This window comes from Phyllobates terribilis, unplaced genomic scaffold (genome assembly GCF_046119375.1).
Source record: "Phyllobates terribilis strain yellow unplaced genomic scaffold, ASM4611937v1 Scaffold_2__4_contigs__length_985480577, whole genome shotgun sequence".
Taxonomy (NCBI): Eukaryota; Metazoa; Chordata; class Amphibia; order Anura; family Dendrobatidae; genus Phyllobates; species Phyllobates terribilis.
Genome location: NW_027362762.1, coordinates 117605510 through 117625332, shown reverse-complemented (window position 1 = coordinate 117625332; position 19823 = coordinate 117605510). Strand labels below are relative to the sequence as shown.

Here is a 19823-nt window from a genome sequence, read left to right as displayed (position 1 = left end):
TATATATGAAGTACAGTGACAGTGTTGCTTACTGTACTTGTCATTTAGTGTAAAGGATTTATTAAAAAAAATATTAGTGTTTTCGTGCACCGTCTCTTTAAAAAAGCCGGCCGGCAATTCAGCAGCGGTACCCGACAATTTATAACAGACAGAATAGAGCTTCACACATAGATTAGATAGATAGAAACATGTCAGCCACATATATAAGAAGTACAGTGACAGTGTTGCTTACTGTACTTGTCATTTAGTGTAAAGGATTTATTTAAAAAAATAATAGTGTTTTCATGCACTGTCTCTTTAAGAAAGCCGGCCGGCAATTCAGCATCTGTACCCGACAATTTAGAACAGAAAGAATAGAGAATCACACATAGATTAGATAGATAGAAACATGTCAGTCACATATATATGAAGTACAGTGACAGTGTTGCTTACTGTACTTGTCATTTAGTGTTAAAATAAAGGATTTATTTAAAAAAAAATTGGCGTGGGGTTCCCCTTAATTTTAGGCTCTAGCGGAGGTTAAGCAGACAGCTGGGGCAAATGTTTGAAGCCTGGGAAGGGGGTAATACCCACGGAGCTTCCCAGGCTACTAATATCAGCCCCCAGCTGAATACCTAGCCTTTACTAGCTATTAAAATGGGGGAACCCCCCCAAAAAAATGACGTGGGGTCCCCCCTAATTTAATAGCTAGCAAAGGCTAGGCAGACAGCTGGGGGCTGATATTAATAGCCCAGGAAGGGAGCCATGAATATTGGCCCCCTCCCAGGCTAGAAACACCAGCCGTCAGCCGCCCCAGAAATGGCGCATCCATAGGATGCGCCAATTCTGGCACTTAGCCTCGCTCTTCCACGCTGCCCTGGTGCGGTGGCAGGGGGTAATAGGGTTGGGGTTGATGTCAGCTTATAATGCCAGCTGACATCAAGCCCAGGTTAGTAATGGAGAGGCGTCTATAAGACACCCCCATTACTAACCCCATAGTCAAAGTTAAAAGAAAACACAAACACCCAGAATAAAGTCCTTTAATTGAAATAAAGACACAATTCTTTATTGTTCTAAATTAAACCATACTTACCATCACGCCCATTCCAGCTGAAGCCAACGATCTCCTGCAATAAAAGTAAAATAATAAAGCAACCTCATCCTTACCTTTCCATGGTTCCCACGACAGCTTCAGCTCTGCTACATCGAGATGACAGGCTGGACCGCAGCAGAACGCTGCCATCCAGCCTGTCATCCCGCAGACACTGAGAAGCGCAGGCATGCTTGCGCTCCTCAGTGTCTCTCTGTGACGTCATCCAGATGAGCCGAGTTCATGTCCAATGAACTCAGCTCACCTCATGCACGTCACTGAAAGCGTGGGAAAATTCTCCTGCACTCAGCGCTTCAGCGTGAGAATTCTCCCACGCTGTCAGTGACATACATGAGGTGAGGTCATGTCCAATGAACTCAGCTCACCTCATGCACGTCACTGACAGCGTGGGAAAATTCTCACGCTGAAGTGCTGAGTGCAGGAGAATTTTCCCACGCTGTCAGTGACGTACATGAGGTGAGCTGAGTTCATTGGACATGACCTCGGCTCATCTGGATGCCGTCACAGCCAGACACTGAGGAGTGGAAGTATGCCTGCGCTTCTCAGTGTCTGCGGGATGACAGGATGGATGGCAGCGTTCTGCTGCGGTCCAGCCTGTCATCTCGATGTAGCAGAGCTGAAGCTGTCGTGGGAACCATGGAAAGGTAAGGATGATGTTGCTTTATTATTTTACTTTTATTGCAGGAGATCGTTGGCTTCAGCTGGAATGGGCGTGATGGTAAGTATGGTTTAATTTAGAACAATAAAGAATTGTGTGTTTATTTCAATTAAAGGACTTTTTTCTGGGTGTTGTGCTTTTTTAAATACTTTACTAGAAATTCATGGTGGTCATGTCTAATATTGGCGTGACCCCATGAATTTCGGGCTTAGGGCCAGCTGATAATGCCAAGCTGGCCTTAACCCCTTTATTACCCAGTGAGCCACCGCACCAGGGCCCTGGATGAGTTGGGTACAGCGCCAGAAGATGGCGCTTCTATGAACGTGCCATTTTCTGGGGCGGCTGCGGACTGCAATTTGCAGCGGGTGGGGCCCAGAAAGCTTGGGTCTCCCTGCGCTGCGGATTCCAGCCCCCAGTTGCCTAGTTGTATCTGGCTGGGCACAAAAATAGGGCGAAGCCCCCCGCATTTTTTTTTTAAATTATTTCATGAAATTCATGGAATAATTAAGAAAAAAAGGGCTTCCCTATATTGTTGTGTCCAACCAGGTACAAATAGGCAGCTGGTGGTTGGGGGCAGCCCGTTCCTGCCTGCTGTACCTGACTGGACACAAATATAGGGCGAAGCCCCACATAATTTTTTTTTAATTATTTCATGAATTTCCTGAAATAATTAAAAAAAAATTGACGTGGGGCTTTGCACTATATTTGGGTCCAGCCAGGTACAGCAGGCAGGAACGGGCTGCCCCCAACCACCAGCTGCCTATTTGTACCTGGTTGGACACAACAATATAGGGAAGCCCTTTTTTTCTTAATTATTCCATGAATTTCATGAAATAATTAAAAAAAAAAAAACGTGGAGCTTCTCCCTATTTTTGTGTCCAGCCAGGTACAACTAGGCAGCTGGGGGATGGAATCTGCAGCGCAGGGAGGCCCAAGCTTTCTGCCCCCCGCTGAAAATTGCAGTCCGCAGCCGCCCCGGAAAATGGCGCGTTCATAGAAGCTGGATGCTGTACCTGGCTGGCATACAAAAATATGGCGAAGCGCACGTCAAAAGTTTTGGGAAAAATTAATTAAAAAATAAATAATAATTTAGGGACTGCATCTTTATTAACTCCTCAAATGTCATTTAGTGTTAAAATAATGGATTTATTTAAAAAAAAAAAATAGCGTGGGATCCCCCATAATTTTAGTCTCTAGCGGAGGTTAAGCAGACGGCTGGGGCAGATGTTTGAAGCCTGGGAAGGGGGTAAAACCCACGGAGCTTCCCAGGCTACTAATATCAGCCCCCAGCTGAATACCTAGCCTTTACTAGCTATTAAAATGGGGGACCCCCCCAAAAAAAATGACGTGGGGTCCCCCCTATTTTAATAGCTAGCAAAGGCTAGGCAGACAGCTGGGGGCTGATATTAATAGCCCAGGAAGGGTGCCATGAATACTGGCCCCCTCCCAGGCTAGAAACACCAGTCGTCAGCCGCCCCAGAAATGGCGCATCCATAGGATGCGCCAACTCTGGCACTTATCCTCGCTCTTCCACGCTGCCCTGGTGCGGTGGCAGGGGGTAATAGTGGTGGGGTTCATGTCAGCGCCAGCTGCCATGAAGCCCAGGTTAGTAATGATGGGCGTCTATAAGACACCCCCATTACTAACCTACAAAGTGTTAAAAAGAAAAAACACACACTACACCCAGAAAAAAATAATTTATTTGAAATAAAACACACAATTTTATTTAATTCTTAGTTTACTAAAAATAATAGTTACCTGTCCACGTTCCTGCGCTGATCTCCCATGCACAGCTGTCACATCTGGAGATGGTGACAGCTGTGCATGGCTGCTGTAAGCTCACGCTGCCGGGAACACGTCCGCTCCCGGCAGCGGGAGCCACTGACTGAGGTCACCGGAGTGCATTCAGGCAGCGCAGCTCCGGAGACCTCCTTTACGGCACTGCTGTACCGTGGGAATTTCTCACGATACAGCAGGGCCGTAAAGGAGCTAACCGGAGCAGCGCTGCCTGAACTCCGGTGAACCCTTACGGTCCCGTCATTCTAGCGGCGGCAGCGGTTCAGAGCGGTCACATTCTATGTGGCTGCTCTGAACTGGAGATCTTCGTGGGACACTCGTGGACTGCTACGGAGGGGTAAGGATAAGGTTGTGGTTTATTATTTTATATTTTATTACAGGAGATCGATGGCTTCGGGGAATTAGGTGTCTAGGTGAGTATAGGTGTAGTTTTTTATTTTTTACTTTATTTTAGGTGGCGATCGGCGGGGACAGGTAATGTATGAACTAATTTCTTTTAGGTAACCACTGGCCACCAATGACATGTATTTAACATTTATTGGGGACACAGTAGGGCAATTTAAATAGCAGGATCAGGCTGATGGGAACTACTGCTCCCATCGAGCTGATCCTGCTGGCAGGAGTGGACGGGGGACAGACATAGGCCGATGGGAGTAGTAGTGTCACATCGGCCTATGTCTGCCTGCACGCACACACACCGCACACACACCGCACACATCGCACAGACACCCGCACACACACCCCGCACACACACCCGCACACACACCCGCACACACACCCGCACACACACACCCCGCACACACACACCCCGCACACACACACCCCGCACACACAAACGCACACACACCCGCACACACCCCGCACACACACCCGCACACACCCCGCACAAACATCGCGCACACACCCCGCACACACACCCCGCACACACACTAATCATGACGGGCTGTGTGGGAGGTGTGGCTGACCTGTGCGGCCGTGGGAAAGTTCATGTGAGTTCATGCAGTCATGCATGAACTCACATGAACCCTCTGAGGGCAACGCGGCGACTTCAAATGAACAGCTGATCGGCATCAGCTGATACCTCAGCTGTTCATTTGAAATAACCGGCGGGAAAGCGCAGCACAGAACGGGAAAGCCGGCGGTGAAGTCTTTTCACTGCCGGCTTCCCCGCCCGGGTCCTTCACTCCCCGCTCCTTGGAGCTGCGCTCCCTGCCCGGTCCTAACTTACGATCGGGATGGGAGGTGGCGAGGGGAGCGGAGGATCGGGGTGGGAGGCTGCGGGGAAGCAGTATGGGGCTGTGTGATTGTTTAAAAGCCGGCGGCTTTATACCGCCCGCCGGCTTTTAAACAATCAGGAGAATTCTCCCCCGCTGGGATGGCATTCTGATGACAGGCTGGATCGCGCTGCCATCCAACTTGTCATCCTTCACAGACACTGCAGAGCGCAGGCATTATGGGAACTTCCGATTCCGGTATCCGATATTGTAAAAGTATCGGAATTAAGTATCGGAATTCCGATACCGCAAATATCGGCCGATACCCGATATTACAGTATCGGAATGCTCAACACTAGTAAGGAGTAGTAAGACACGTGAAACCTCCTACTTGATTTTCTTTCCTAAGCAATAGGATGAACACAATAACGACTGTATTACTGCCTACAGCTGACATCAGTACATTTAAAGGGAACCTGTCACCAGGCTTTCCATATATCAAGTGTTGCCACCACCTTTTAGCCCTCTTTTTATAAACAAATTTGCACTACATACCTCCCAAAATGTCTTTTACATTTGTCCCACATGGTATGCTAATGGGTTTAGCCAGACAGTACTCGGTTCCCCATCTGCCCCCGCTTTCCAGCCCACCCCTGCCCACATGGTATGCTAATGGGTGTAGCCAGACAGTGCATCGATTCCCCATCTGCCCCCCGGCCCAACCCACCCCTGCCCACATGGTATACTAATGGGTGTAGCCAGACAGTGCATCGATTCCCCATCTGCCCCCCGGGCCCAACCCACCGCTGCCCACATGGTATGCTAATAGGTATAGCCAGACAGTGCTCGGTTCTCTATCTGCCCCCCTGGCCCATTTCACCCCTGCCCACACGGTATGCTAATGGGTGTAGCCAGACAGTGCTTAGTTCCCCATCTGCCCCCTTGCCCAGCCCACTCCTGCCCACGCAGTATGCTAATGATTGTAACCAGGCAGTTATCGGTGCCCCCTGGCCCAGCCCACATGGTATGCTAATGGGTGTAGCCAGACAGTGCTCAGTTCCCCATCTGCCCCCGGCCCAACCCACCCCTGCCCACATGGTATGCTAATGGGTGTAGCCAGACAGTACTTGGTTCCCCATCTGCCCCCTGGCCCAGCCCACCCCTGCCCACATGGTATGCTAAAGGGTGTAGGCAGACAGTGTTCAGTGCCCCTCTGCCCCCCGGCTCAGCCTGCCCTGCGCCACATGGTATGCTAATGGGTGTAGCCAGACAGTGCCCCTCTACACCCCGACCCAGCCCACCCCTGCCCACACGGTATGCTAATGGATGTAGCCAGACAGTACTTGGTTACTCATCTGCCCCCCGGTCCAATCCACCCCTGCCCACACGGTATGCTAATGGGTGTAACCAGACAGTGCTTGGTGCCCCATATGCCCCCTGGCACAGCCTGCCCCTGCCCACACGGTATGCTAATGGGTGTAGCCAGACAGTACTCAGTTACTTATCTGCCCCCCCGGCCCAATCCACCCCTGCCCACACGGTATGCTAATGGGTGTAGCCAGACAGTACTCGGTTACTCATCTGCCCCCCGGCCCAATCCACCCCTGCCCACACGGTATGCTAATGGGTGTAACCAGACCGTGCTTGGTGCCCCATATGCCCCCTGGCACAGCCTGCCCCTGCCCACACGGTATGCTAATGGGTGTAGCCAGACAGTACTCAGTTACTTATCTGCCCCCCCCGGCCCAATCCACCCCTGCCCACATGGTATGCTAAAGGGTGTAGCCAGACAGTGCTCAGTGCCCCTCTTCCCCCCGGCCCAGCCTGCCCCTGCCCACATTGTATGCTAATGGGTGTAGCCAGACAGTGCTTGGTGCCCCCCGCTCCAGCCCACCCCTGCCCACATGGTATGTTAATTGGTTTAGCCAGACAGTGCTCGGTGCCCCTCTACCCACTGTCACTGCTCTTCTGCCTTTGATTGATGTGAATGACATCTCCTTCTTCATCCACACAGCCTGCGCAGTTGTGATCTAACAGAGCAGCTTCCTGCGTCAGACGGGCCATGTGGATGACGTAGGAGATGTTATTCACATCAGTCAAATGGGAGGCAATTGCAGGCACAGAGGTTGTGCTAAGCATGGTCCCTACACCCATTAGTATACAGCAGCATGCATTAGTATATACAAAAAGATTTTGATGATGTTTGGGTGTCACGTTTAGCCGTCCAATCAGGGCCAAGGTGTGCCGGGCTTCCTCCATGTGTCTCTTGTCCAGAATAATTGCCTGGCTATTTAACCAGCTCTCTGCCTTTGATTGCTGCCAATTGTAGGTGTGTGCTTGCTCTTTGCTCCTTGTCTGATATTCTGATATTTGCTGCTTGACCTAGGATTGGTCTTGACCATCCGTTTGCCTAGCCTTTTTGTCGTGATCCACTACCTTCTTGGAATATTGACCTCGGACTGTTTCCTGACTACGCCTTCGTCTCACCCCTCCTTCCATGACATACTCTCTTGGCTTTTGACCTTGGACCTCTTGACTACCCAGCCTCATGGTTTATCCATGAGTAATGACTAGCGTCACAATGGGTTTATATAAAGTGGTTGTAGGGACGTTCCCAATAGTGGGTGGCCATAGATTATACAGGGAAAACTTGGTGACAAATTCCTTTTAAGGCAAGGATACTAGGACTTGTAGTTCCCCAACTGACCATACTATTGTGTCTGGCTACAATGACAGAGACCACCAGTTTCTTTTTTTTACCTTGTTTGAAGTTAATAGCTCTTCCATTTTCCTAGACAAGGTCATGAACAGGGGACATAGAGGTGAGGTGAACCCGAACTTACTGGTGCTGAGCTGCGTTTAGTTGGTTCTGGGAAAGCAGAGACCTTTTTTTTGTTGCCTACTGCACTAAAACTATTTTATTTTTCACTTTTCTTTTAGGTGAAAGTTATGTTTGTGGATCTATCGAGCCATTTAAAAAACTGGAGTACACAAAGAATGTAAACCCCAACTGGTCTGTGAATGTTAAGACAAGTGGAAGCCCTCGCGCAGTGCAACCTCTGGCTACCCCTAAGCCGAGCACCTCGGAGGGAAGAGAGAACAAAGATTTTATAAGGCCAAAGCTTGTCACAATCATCAGGAGTGGTGTGAAGCCTCGCAAAGCCGTCCGGATTCTCCTAAACAAGAAAACAGCCCATTCATTCGAGCAAGTTCTCACTGATATAACTGACGCCATAAAACTGGATTCTGGGGTGGTGAAGCGTCTCTATACACTGGATGGAAAACAGGTAAGCTTGTAGATAGAAAATTACCCAAGTCATTGTCTGGTGGGCTCATGTGGTTATCTGGCTATAGAATTGTTGCTCGCTACTGATAGAAGTACTGGGATTTATCTGGAGGAGCCATGGGGGATGTTTGGTAATAAAAGTCCAAGTTGGTCAAAATCTTGACCCATTGTTAGAATCAGAGGAGTTGTACCATGAAGACAACCTATGTGTGTCACGGGTGTGTCAGAAGTGACAGACAGTTACCCTGCAGTTGGTTGCAGGAGATCTCTTCGTTTGGTATTTTGCCGACAACTTCTTAGAAGCTGTATCTCTAGGACCCAGCGACTACCTTCCTCTGGCTAATTAACACCCTGGCCTGGGTGTATAAATACCTGCTGTGTGCCGGAGGAAGGTGCCGGCGATATTCATTACTCATTGTGAAGGCTTGAGCAAGTGCAGTACATCTTCCACTCTGGTGCTAGAGGACGTGTGCGTATTTGTCTGGATTCGACTAAAGCTAAGCGATTTTCCCTTGTTTGTCCCCCCTTGTTGTCTTTAGTGTTCAGTGGGGATCGACTAGTGCTCCCTAGTCTGAGCCTAACGCCAGGGAAAGACAGGGCGAGGTACGCGTGCGGCTATTTGTGAAGAACCAATATAGGGACCTTCTTGGAGACAGAGTATATAGACAGTAGATCAACCTAGCATGTCTCCACTCCCCCCTTTCCCTAGAGTCTGGGCTCCCTTTCCCTCTTCCCTTTGTGTTGCACTTAGTCTTTCCCACACCTTGCGTGACAATGTGTAAAAATAAGTTTGCGCCGAGATTGACATATTGTACTCCGGAAAGTTAAGCTTTTATCACCAAAGAAGAAGCCATTGCTAGCCATTTTCCCTGCAGTGGGAAAAGTGTATCATTACGCTTCAGCCATTCTTATTAATGATCACATTTATAATGAATGGATTGGGTTGCCCAGATTGGGGGTCTCCCATAGACCTAAGTCGGCTAAACCTACAGATATCGACAGTCTAATCTGTATGAAGGCGCTAGCCAACTTATGCTTGGGAGAGATATCGATTTTGGACTGCCGATCACATTGTTCTCCCTGAGATAAGACTCCAACAAATGCGTCAGTCGGCAGCCTTCTCATAGAGAACACAGGAGAACTCGGCTGAGCGAACACTCCTGTGGATGGGAGAAGTGGCTAAGATGGCTGTCGGCCAAATGATTGGCTAAAGCACACATGTCAAACTCTGGCCTGTGGGCCAAATCTGGCCCTCAGGGTAACTATATTTGGCCCTCGACACTTGGGACTATGTGGGACCCATTATACTGTGTGGGGGACTATGTGGGGCCTATTATACTGTATGGAGGACTATGTGAGGCCCATTATTCTGTAGGGAGGACTATGTGGGGTCCATTATACTGTATGTAGGGCTATGTGGGGCCTATTATACTGTATGGAGAACTATGTGGGGCCCATTATACTGTATGGAGAACTATGTGGGGCCCATTATACTGTATGGAGGACTATGTGGGACCCATTATTCTGTATGGATGACTATGTGGGCCCATTATTCTGTATGGAGGACTATGTAGGGCCCATTATTCTGTATGGTGGACTATGTGGGACCCATTATACTGTATGGAGGACTATGTGGGACCCATTATTCTGTATGGAGGACTATGTGGGCCCATTATACTGTGTGGAGGACTATGTGGGGATCACAGTTGGGGCATCATACTGTGATGGGTCACCATAATTTACTTGGGGGACTACAGTAGGGTCATCATACCATGTGTGTGGAGGGTACTGTGGAGGAATTCACTGTGGGGGTATCACAATGTGTTTGGGGGACACTTTTGTTGGCATTTTCTCAATTGTAGACATTTTTTTTAATAAATAGCAAGGTTGGCCCGCAAAGTTTTTAATTTTGGCCCTCTGTGTATTTGAGTTTGACATCCCTGGGTTAAAGCATCGAAAACAAAAGTTTCTGCCTGTGAAATTTCGACAGCCAAATTTTTTTCTCATCTGACTTCGTCTTCTGGGGAAGAGTCAGGAGGCCGCTATACCCATCAGATATTCAGCTTCAGACACCACAATTTTGTAACTTTTCAAAGCTTCACGTTTTTATATTGTAAACGAAAAAAAAATGATCTGTTGCAAAATTAATGCAAATGGATATATTTTAAAGCTAATGTTTATGTTTTTCTAGCATATATTTTGCATTCGTTCTAAAAAAACAAAACACATATGTTTTATTAATAGACATTGGAAGGAGTGTCAGGAGATCATGGACTTGTTTTTTGGACAGAAATTATGAAAAAACAGGTGTAAACATACGGTATGACGGTATATATATATATACAGTATGTCTTCCATAGACTGCGATGTTATAAAAACCAATCCGTCTTTTCAAAGAATGAAAAAGTGCAACAGACTGTAAAAAAAAAACAAAAAATGGATCAAAACGGATATGTACACAAACTTATATGAAACTGATATCCATTTAACATATGTTTTCCCCATTATATTCCACATAAATAGAAATGTATCTGTTTAAGTACATTTTTAGCAGTGTAAACGGATACAAAAACGTGGTGTGAAACAGTCCTAATGTGTACAAGGGCCATTAGGGAAAGAGAGTAGGGAAAGGACGTCAGGTCAAAATGGGATGGAAAGGTTGTTATAGTTATTAACTTTTCATTTTTTTATCCCTTTTTTTTTATGAATCACAATTATTTTGTAGCGAGCCTCTATTCTATTTTTCTTTTAAAGGGGCATTTCAATCTCCAAGATCCTATCCCAATATGTAGTAGGTGTAATAATAATATTAGCAAATACCTCCTATTATAAATGTAATATAGTTCTTCTAATTAGCTGCCCCTTACCCCATGTGCAGGGCATTGGAATAGCTTAGTTATCGATGGTTACGATCACTCATATAGTGACAGTTAGTTAACTGTTAGTGGTCGTAACCATGGATACCTAAGCTACTGCAGTGCCTACACATGGGGTAGGCGACATAGCTAAACAGAAGAACTATACTACATTTCTAATTGGAGGTATTCGCTAATATTATTATTACACCTACTACATATTGGGATAGGATCTCGGAACTGGGAATACCCCTTTAAGGTCCTGGAGTTACGCCCCCTGCTGGCCATGCAGTAATACATATCATTTTTACTTAATTTGGATATGTTATGTTACCCAGCTTGGTGCACAACAAAATGCAAGCAGTAACGTCCTGCTGTGCCGAGTGCTTTGCCTTTTAATCCACTTTCTTTCACTTATTTACCCATAATGTGTTTCTTGGCTTCCGCTCCTGCTGCTAAGATGCATTTGATGATTGTACTTAAAAACTAAAAACCCTTTAATTTATATCTTAGAAATAATGGAGTTGCAAAAAAACAATTCTGACATTCTTGCAATACTATGAAAGGACTGCAATGGACGTCTGACTGTATGATGGTTATTATTGGGGCTTTCTGCTTTTCATTGATGGCTGCAGCCACATCTCGTGCATTAGCATAAAACAGGTATATTTGATGAGCCTTGTACAGTGTGCAGCTACATCACTAATTATTCAGTGATTACTTATTTACATAGTATCAATACACGAACACAAGCCACAGTTCAGACGACAGACAGAATATATAAGAGAATGAAGCGGCTTGATGGGAGAAGCCTATAGGCTTGGGTTGGTATCATAAATCCAGAGATGTGATCGGAGGAGCAGGAACAATCATGTTTGGATGATGGGGTTTCCCATTTTTCTATCAGTTTATATAAGAGGTGTAGGGTGTATACTGGAGATTTAAAACAATATACATGATAATGGCCTTCCCTTAGGATAGACCATAAATGTTTGATGTGGGGGCTCAACCATAATGCAGAAGGCCGGTGGGACTTACAGAGTAATTTCACTTTTTTTTAAATTTAATTATTGATCAGCCTTTGCAAAGTTATTTTTTTACAATATTCAGTTGAGTCCAGAAATATTTGGACAGTGACGGAATCTTCGTGATTTCAGCTCTGCAGGCTCGCTATTTATGATTTAAGGCCACGGCCCCACTGTTTAGTATTTGGTCAGTATTTTTTCTCAGGAGTGGGAGCCAAAAGCTGGTGAGGAACAATCAGAGAAAAGGTATAATAGAAACAAGTCACCAATTCTGTATTTATCACCCACTCCTGGTTTTGGCTCCCACTCCTCAGAAAAAATACTGACTGAATACTGATAGGGGGGCCGTGGCCTTAATCAGTTTACGGGATCGAACAAAAATATCCTGTGAAACATTTAGGAATTGCAACCATATTTCTAGAAAACCTCCTCATTTTAGGGGCTCAAAAATAATTGGGCAAATTATTTTGCCATAAATATAATGTTCACTTTTAATATTTTTGTGGAGAATAACAATGTCATGTGACCACTGGAGACATCACTGGAATAAGGGCAGGTGGAGAAAGTGGGCATGTGATGTTTTAATTTTATTTGGAACACTATAGCTTTTAAGAACAATTGTCCAGCGGCGGACAACCCCTTTTAGTTGATTTTTTTGACTATCTTGTATGACCACTTGCAGCATTACCAAGGCTTTGCTCTTCTTCCAGAACATTTTGTGGTATGGCCATATACAGTAGTCCACATATACACTCTCAGTATTGTGCTCTTGGAAATTATATGTTGGTGGTGCTCCTATTTGGTGTAATGTACACTACCGTTCTAAAGTTTGGGGTCACCGAGACAATTTTGTGTTTTCCATGAAAACTCATACTATTATTTATCAAATGAGTTGCAAAATGATTAGAAAATATAGTCCAGACATTGACAAGGTTAGAAATAATGATTTTTATTTGAAAGAATAATTTTCTCCTTCAAACTTTTGCTTTCGCCACAGAATGCTCCCTTTGCAGCAATTCCAGCATTGCAGACCTTTGGCATTCTAGCTGTTAATTTTCTGAGGTAATCTTGAGAAGTTTCCCCCCATGCTTCCTGAAGCCCCTCCCACAAGTTGGATTGGCTTGATGGGCACTTTTTGCATACCATACGGTCAAGCTGCTCCCACAACAGCTCAATGGGGTTGAGATCTGGTGACAGCGCTGGCCACTCCATTACAGATAGAATACCAGCTGCCTGCTTCTTCCCTAAATAGTTCATGCATAATTTGGGGGTGTGCTTTGGGTCATTGTCCTGTTGTAGGATGAAATTGGCTCCAATCATGCGCTGTCCACAGGGTATGGCATGGCGTTGCAAAATGGAGTGATAGCCTTCCTTATTCAAAATCCCATTTACCTTGTACAAATCTCCTACTTTACCAGCACCAAAGCGGCCCCAGACCATCACATTACCTCCACCATGCTTGACAGATGGCGTCAGGCACTCTTCCAGCATCTTTTCAGTTGTTCTGCATCTCACAAATGTTCTTCTGTGTGATCCAAACACTTCAAACTTTGATTCGTCTGTCCATAAAACTTTTTTGCAATCTTCCTCTGTCCAATGTCTGTGTTCTTTTGCCCATATTAATCTTTTCCTTTTATTAACCAGTCTCAGATATGGCTTTTTCTTTGCCACTTTGCCCTGAAGGCCAGCATCCTGGAGTTGCCTCTTCACTGTAGACGTTGACACTGGTGTTTTGCATGTACTATTTAATGAAGCTGCCAGTTGAGGAGCTGTGAGGCGTCGATTTCACAAACTAGAGACTCTAATGTACTTGTCTTGTTGCTCAGTTGTGCAGCGGGGCCTCCCACTTCTCTTTCTACTCTGGTTAGAGCCTGTTTGTGCTCTCCTCTGAAGGGAGTAGTACACACCGTTGTAGGAAATCTTCAGTTTCTTGGCAATTTCTCGCATGGAATAGCCTTCATTTCTAAGAACAAGAATAGACTGTCGAGTTTCACATGAAAGTTCTCTTTTTCTGGCCATTTTGAGAGTTTCATAGAACAAACAAATGTAATGCTCCAGATTCTCAACTAGCTCAAATGAAGGTAAATTTTATAGCTTCTCAAATCAGCCAAACCGTTTTCAGCTGGGCTAACATACTTGTGCAAGGGTTTTCTAGGGTTTTCTAAACATCAATTAGCCTTCTTACACAGTTAGCAAACACAATGTACCATTAAAACACTGGAGTGGTGGTTGTTGGAAATGGGCCTCTATACACCTATGTAGATATTGCAATAAAAACAAGACGTTTGCAGCTAGAATAGTCATTTACCACATTAACAATGTATAGAGTGCATTTCTGATTCATTTAATGTTAGCTTCATTGAAAAAAAATGTACTTTTCTTTCAAAAATAATGAAATTTCTAAATGACCCCAAACTTTTGAACGGTAGTGTATTTTTTTCTGAGATCTATTCCCTCGTGTGAAGAATTCTATGGATAGTATTTGCAGGAATGCAGATCCATTACCAGACTTTCACTATACCATAAATACTTAGCCCCGATTTAGCAAACAAATTTTGGCAGAGACCTGGCATAAAGTGACTGAAACGTTTCAGAATTTTTAAGCAACTCAAATTTGACAGATTCCTTAGGAGACGCACCCCTGCCTTTTAATGAATTTTGTTCATCTTAGGGCTCATTCCGACATCAGATTCACTTTTTTCCATTTCTCTGTTCTTAAATCGAACATGTGAACAGATCCTTAGGGTATGTACACATTTAAAACTTTCAGCCTCGAGATGTGCAAAGCTGGTAGAGACGTACCCCAGCCGTAATTGCAGCGAAAGGTGGTCCTACAAAGCATTGATACAGGGGGACTGAATATGAATGCACGTCACAATTTTAAGATTTATATTTTTAAAATATTTAGAAAACCATATATCATACCTATACACTTCACAAATACTTGCTACTTTGTGTTGGTATATCACATAAAATTCCAATAAAATACATTTAAGTTTGTGGGTGTAACCTAAAAAAATTTGGAAAAGTTCACAGGGTATGAATACTTTTTCAAGACACTATAGCATCAAATTATTGAAGATTCAAGTCGCCTAAAAGAACTAATCATGAAATAAAAAATACAAAAAGTTTTACAAAAATATATATAAAAAAATATAACTTTTTTTTTTTTTACAAGGTTCTGAGTTTTTTTAACCACTAAAATATAAAGTGAACCAAAAACCTTATAAGTTTGGTATCGCCTCAATCGTACTGATATAGAAAATCATATTACCGGGTAATTTTAAAAGTAAAACCAAAATAATGGCAGAATTGCATTTATTTTTCACTGTTTCACACCCACTTGGGATTTTTTTTTTTTACCATTTCTCATTACACTATTTGGTAAATTGAGTGATGTCATTCAAAACTACAATTAGACTTGCGTATGATTATGTCAAGGCAAAAAAAGAAGAGGTGGGAAAAAAAATGAAATAGCAAAAAAAAAAATCGCCAAGTTTTGAAAGGGTTAGAAAAAATGAAAGCTGAGCTGTGATTGGGTGCCGTGGCCAACAAACAGAGTTTTTGTTTTAGACCATTTTTATAAATTTGCCCCATTTATTTAACTTGATGATGTTTATAGAAAGCACCATTATATCTCTGATAAATTATATCCAGCCTCATGTAATAAAAGGTACAACATTGACCAAGCTTTGCCATAGACCGAAATATAGGTAGTATAATTTATGTTCTAAACTACAGAGGTTTAAAGGACAACTTTGGGCAAAACTGACACATGGAAGTGCTCAAATTATGCAAAAAGAAACTGGAATATATGTGTCACACATATTATGCCGGTTAGACACTTTTTCACGGCTCAGTAGACAGTTTTCAAAAGAATCTAGACAAGAAGTGTTGTAAGGAAGAGAAAAATGTCTAGCCTGGCAAGATAACTGATAGATTTAGTACAGTTTTGCTAGTTTTTTGTTGAATTTAGAACTGTAATAAGTACATTTACCGCACTTTCTTAGGCCTCTTTCACACATCAGTGTCTCTGGTAGGTGTGGTGACAGTTTTCACACGTACTGGAGATACTGACACAGGCAGACCCATTCAAATCTATGGATCTGCACCAGGGCTGTGGAGTCCGAGTCGTGTCCATTTTGGTGGAGTTGGTATAAAATGGACTGACTCCAACTCCTAAAATATATAATAAATTGGATATAGTAGTTCAATGCAGTTTGTGGGGAATATTTTTTTCATAAGAATTTGGGAGAGTTATGAAATGTCCTATAAATGTCTGTCCCATTCCTGATCTAAGGGTCTAGACTTTTAACTGAGATGAATCTGTGCTACAGTAAATTTATCACTTAAACATGAGCCATGTATGAGGGAGTCGGAGTCGTGGAGTCGTAGTTGGAGTCATGGAAATTGAGGAGTCGAAGTAAAAGGTTTTGCTTAGCCAACTCTACAGCCCTGGTCGGCACACATGTCAGTGCATTTCCGCGGGCCCCTGACCTGAGTTCATTGAGTGACAGGACACCGGTCACTGAGCTCAGCGCAGGTCAGGGGCCTGCTCGCTGGAGCGAGTCATTCTCTGCTCCTCATCGTGTGCGGTAAGATGGATTACAGCATGGGACACTTATTTCATCTTCGGACAGGTGAGTACAAGGATTTTTTTTTATTTTATTCTTATTTTTACAGTTGGAGACAGCGAAAGCAGAATACTACTCTCAACATTGTCCCCTGCTGGCGCTCATCACAGCTCAAGCAAGGGACAATGAGGAGGGCAGCGTTGAGCACCCGGTTCTTACTTTGAAAATCCATGTCAGTGTAAAGTCGGTCTGAGACCATCAGTTCAGAAAGGCTACATTAGACAGACATGGCGCTATCCATTTAGTCTAGGAGATTTCAGAGATCTGGACTTACAATGGGGCTCCTGGATTGTGTCCATGGAGTAGCTGCTGGCCAGAGGAGCGAGCCTGGGGTAAGGACAGTAAAACTAGCCAGGTCAGTGAGAGAACCATGAATAGACCAGAAGGCAAAACCACAGTCAAAGTCAGTCGGATACCAGGGGGTCAGTGAAAATCAAAGTCTGACAAGTAAATTTAGATCAGGAGGAATCACTGAAACAAATGTAGCCAAGGTCGCTAGTTGGGTCAAGAACAGGATAAGAACAATAGAAGAATAGCACCAGAGTAAAGGGAATAACCAAGCACAATAACTGGCAACGCCAGGTGACAGAAGCAGATGTCACCAGAACATATCCAGGTAAGAACCCAAGTAACAGACAGGCTATAAAATTCTTTCTTAAAATATAAACTCAATGTCTGTCCACCTACCCTGATAGGCAGCTCCTCAGTGTCCTTCCTTTATGCCGAAGTCCATCACTGCTCAGTACTTGCTGCAGCTATCAGTCACTTCGATTCATAAGCTCTTTCATTCTTTAACTGGATTCATAGCATGATCTTTTAATATCAGGATTATACAGCTATTCTGACATGGATTCTCTAAGAAAGCACACCATCTTTATCATGTCTAAGAAGTCTGTTTACTAATGGATGCAGTTTCCTTTGTGAAACTTGGTGACAGATCTGCTTTAGATGGGTTATCCCAAATCTGACTAATTTTCAAAAAACCTTGTATGTTGTTAGCTATAGAAAACATAGCCAACATCAACTTACAACTTCTTTACCGTTCTTGCATTTCTCCTCTGTTCTCTCTAACAATATTGCGTAAGCATAGTGGGCATCCTCCAGCATTTGCTTCAAACTGAGAAACTACTGCTCAACTGGTGAGGTGGATCCTCTAAGCTTCAGGTTCGGGTGCACACATGGACCCTAGGCGTTAATACAGCAAGAAGGAAGTCACGTGGGAAGCGAGGACTTGGCACACTCCGGGACAGCAGATGAAGTGGAACTCAATAGGGATGGAAACAAGTTGAAGCACAGTATGCACAGAAGGTGGAGAAGACCAAATATAGAGGATTAGACTTAATCCTATCACAAAACTGTGTGTCAATGGTCCTTAAACAAGTCTAGGGAGATGATGTAATATAACCACACTTGGCAACGTGCAAAACTCAACATGGAGCACAACAGAGGGCAGCGGACCCAGGAGAAGAGAGCGGAACCCAGGATACCCGGGACCGGTGTGTAACAACTACATTGTACATTTCTGTGTGACTCCTCCTCCAAACTTCTCCTTCAAACTCTTCCTCCTAAATATATATGGTTTTATTTCTTACTACATTTTATCATTGGTAGTTAGAGTAATCTTCAGTGCCTGTTTGGCTGTAACTGACTCACATGTGAGTGGTTAAATGCTGAATTTGCTGCTTGCACTAGAAACCTGGTGAAAACAAAGACATGGCTTTTTTGTCGGGGTGGGGGGCAGTGGGAGCAGTAATGGCAGTGGGAACAGTGATAGAAGAAGATAAATTTGTTTGAGATACGTGGTTAAATTTGCAATTATAATTTATTTTGCAAAAAGGAGGCAAAATCAAATACTAATGAGCCTACCCTGTAAAAACTGGGATTATGGGCTAAATATCAAGAATTGCTTGCCTTTTTACAGAATAACATTATTTATTGCTATTATTTATTTCTAACACTGCTAATTTATCCTTATGTATCGCACAACTCTTCAATCCAGATTCAGATGATAACTTTCTGTGATTCCTGCCTGCAGATAGTTTCTGAGATCAAGCACATCTCTGCTCGCTCTATAAAGCATCTTCACAAGAGTTACAGCTGCTGTCACTTTATATCCAGCTGTTTCTGGGAAAATAATTGTAACCTTTACAATGAAAACACTTGCATAAGAGCACAATGATTTTTAATCATTCCTAAATTGTCATAGTTGGAGGAGAGATATTATTAGAAGACACACAATATAATCCTTAATTGTAGTGGTAAAGTTTCATCCGTCTTTATAGAGCATTTATGAGAAGGAACCTGACATGGTTAGATGTCTCATCGAAGGGACCTCAAGAGGGAGCTTATGTGAGCCATGAAGAGATGGGAGATGGCATCCAAGTTCAGAATTATCCCATTTAGCTTCTCGATACATTACATAAACCTACACAGGGATCCTAAACAAATAAAGGGGGAAACCAGCTTGCCGAGTTCCTCAACTTCCCCTCCAACAGAGAATGCAAGCCAGGACACATGACCACTTAGAATCATAGAATCATAGAATGTTAGAGTTGGAGGGGACCTCTGGGGTCATCGTGTCCAACCCCCTGCTCAATGCAGGATTCACTAAACCATCTCAGGGCACTTGGTGCTCTTGATCTGATCAAGCTGGGAAAGCACCAATATTTGGGATCCACATTATGATTTCTGCTTAGTCCTCTGTATACTCTTGTATTGGGTGAATACACCGTTACTCGAATATGACAAAAAATCTTCTTGAGCTTATTTAACCATTGAGTCCCTTCCTATCTTGTATGATCAGTGGTCTCCCTACAACAAAGGGAGGGCATACAACTGACATGAGGCCCATGATGGGATGGTGTTCAACACTCAACTGCTTCCCTGGTTGTAGTGCCACCATCATAGCTAGTATCCAAATCCAGCTCTAAGTGAAGCTCACTATACAAATCTGTACAGCTTCTATACAGATCATTATTAGCTCTATATAGTTACCTTAGTTTGCCACCCAGTGAACTTTGTATAGTTGTATGAACCCTGAAATATGGGGTACAATTTTCTAATCGGATCTTGTTAAGGGCGCATTTCTATAGTAGAGGGGTCCTCAACCTGTTTCTCGGGAGCCACATGTGGTTCACGGGCCCACGGTGGGTGGTTTGCAGCTTGGTGCATTAGCACAAAGTCTAGCATAGAGCTATGAAGAGCAGGTCTCCAGATGGTGACTTTTGTGAAAAGTAGATCTGAATGTACATATATAAGTCTTGG

The 19823-nt window shown here is 44.1% G+C and overlaps 1 protein-coding gene across 4 annotated transcripts in view; it reads left to right on the top strand.

The window, feature by feature from the left end:
* The window catches only part of DCLK1 (doublecortin like kinase 1), a 422097-nt gene that overhangs the window by 74809 nt on the left and 327465 nt on the right, over window positions 1-19823 (top strand). For all 4 annotated transcript variants that reach the window (XR_012268742.1, XM_073662543.1, XM_073662542.1 and 1 more), the window contains exon 3: window positions 7700-8046. Coding sequence is in view for 3 of the 4 variants with exons in the window: in XM_073662543.1 (XP_073518644.1) it covers window positions 7700-8046 (347 nt within the window). In the remaining variant the exon portion in view is untranslated. The remainder of the gene's footprint in view (window positions 1-7699; window positions 8047-19823) is intronic.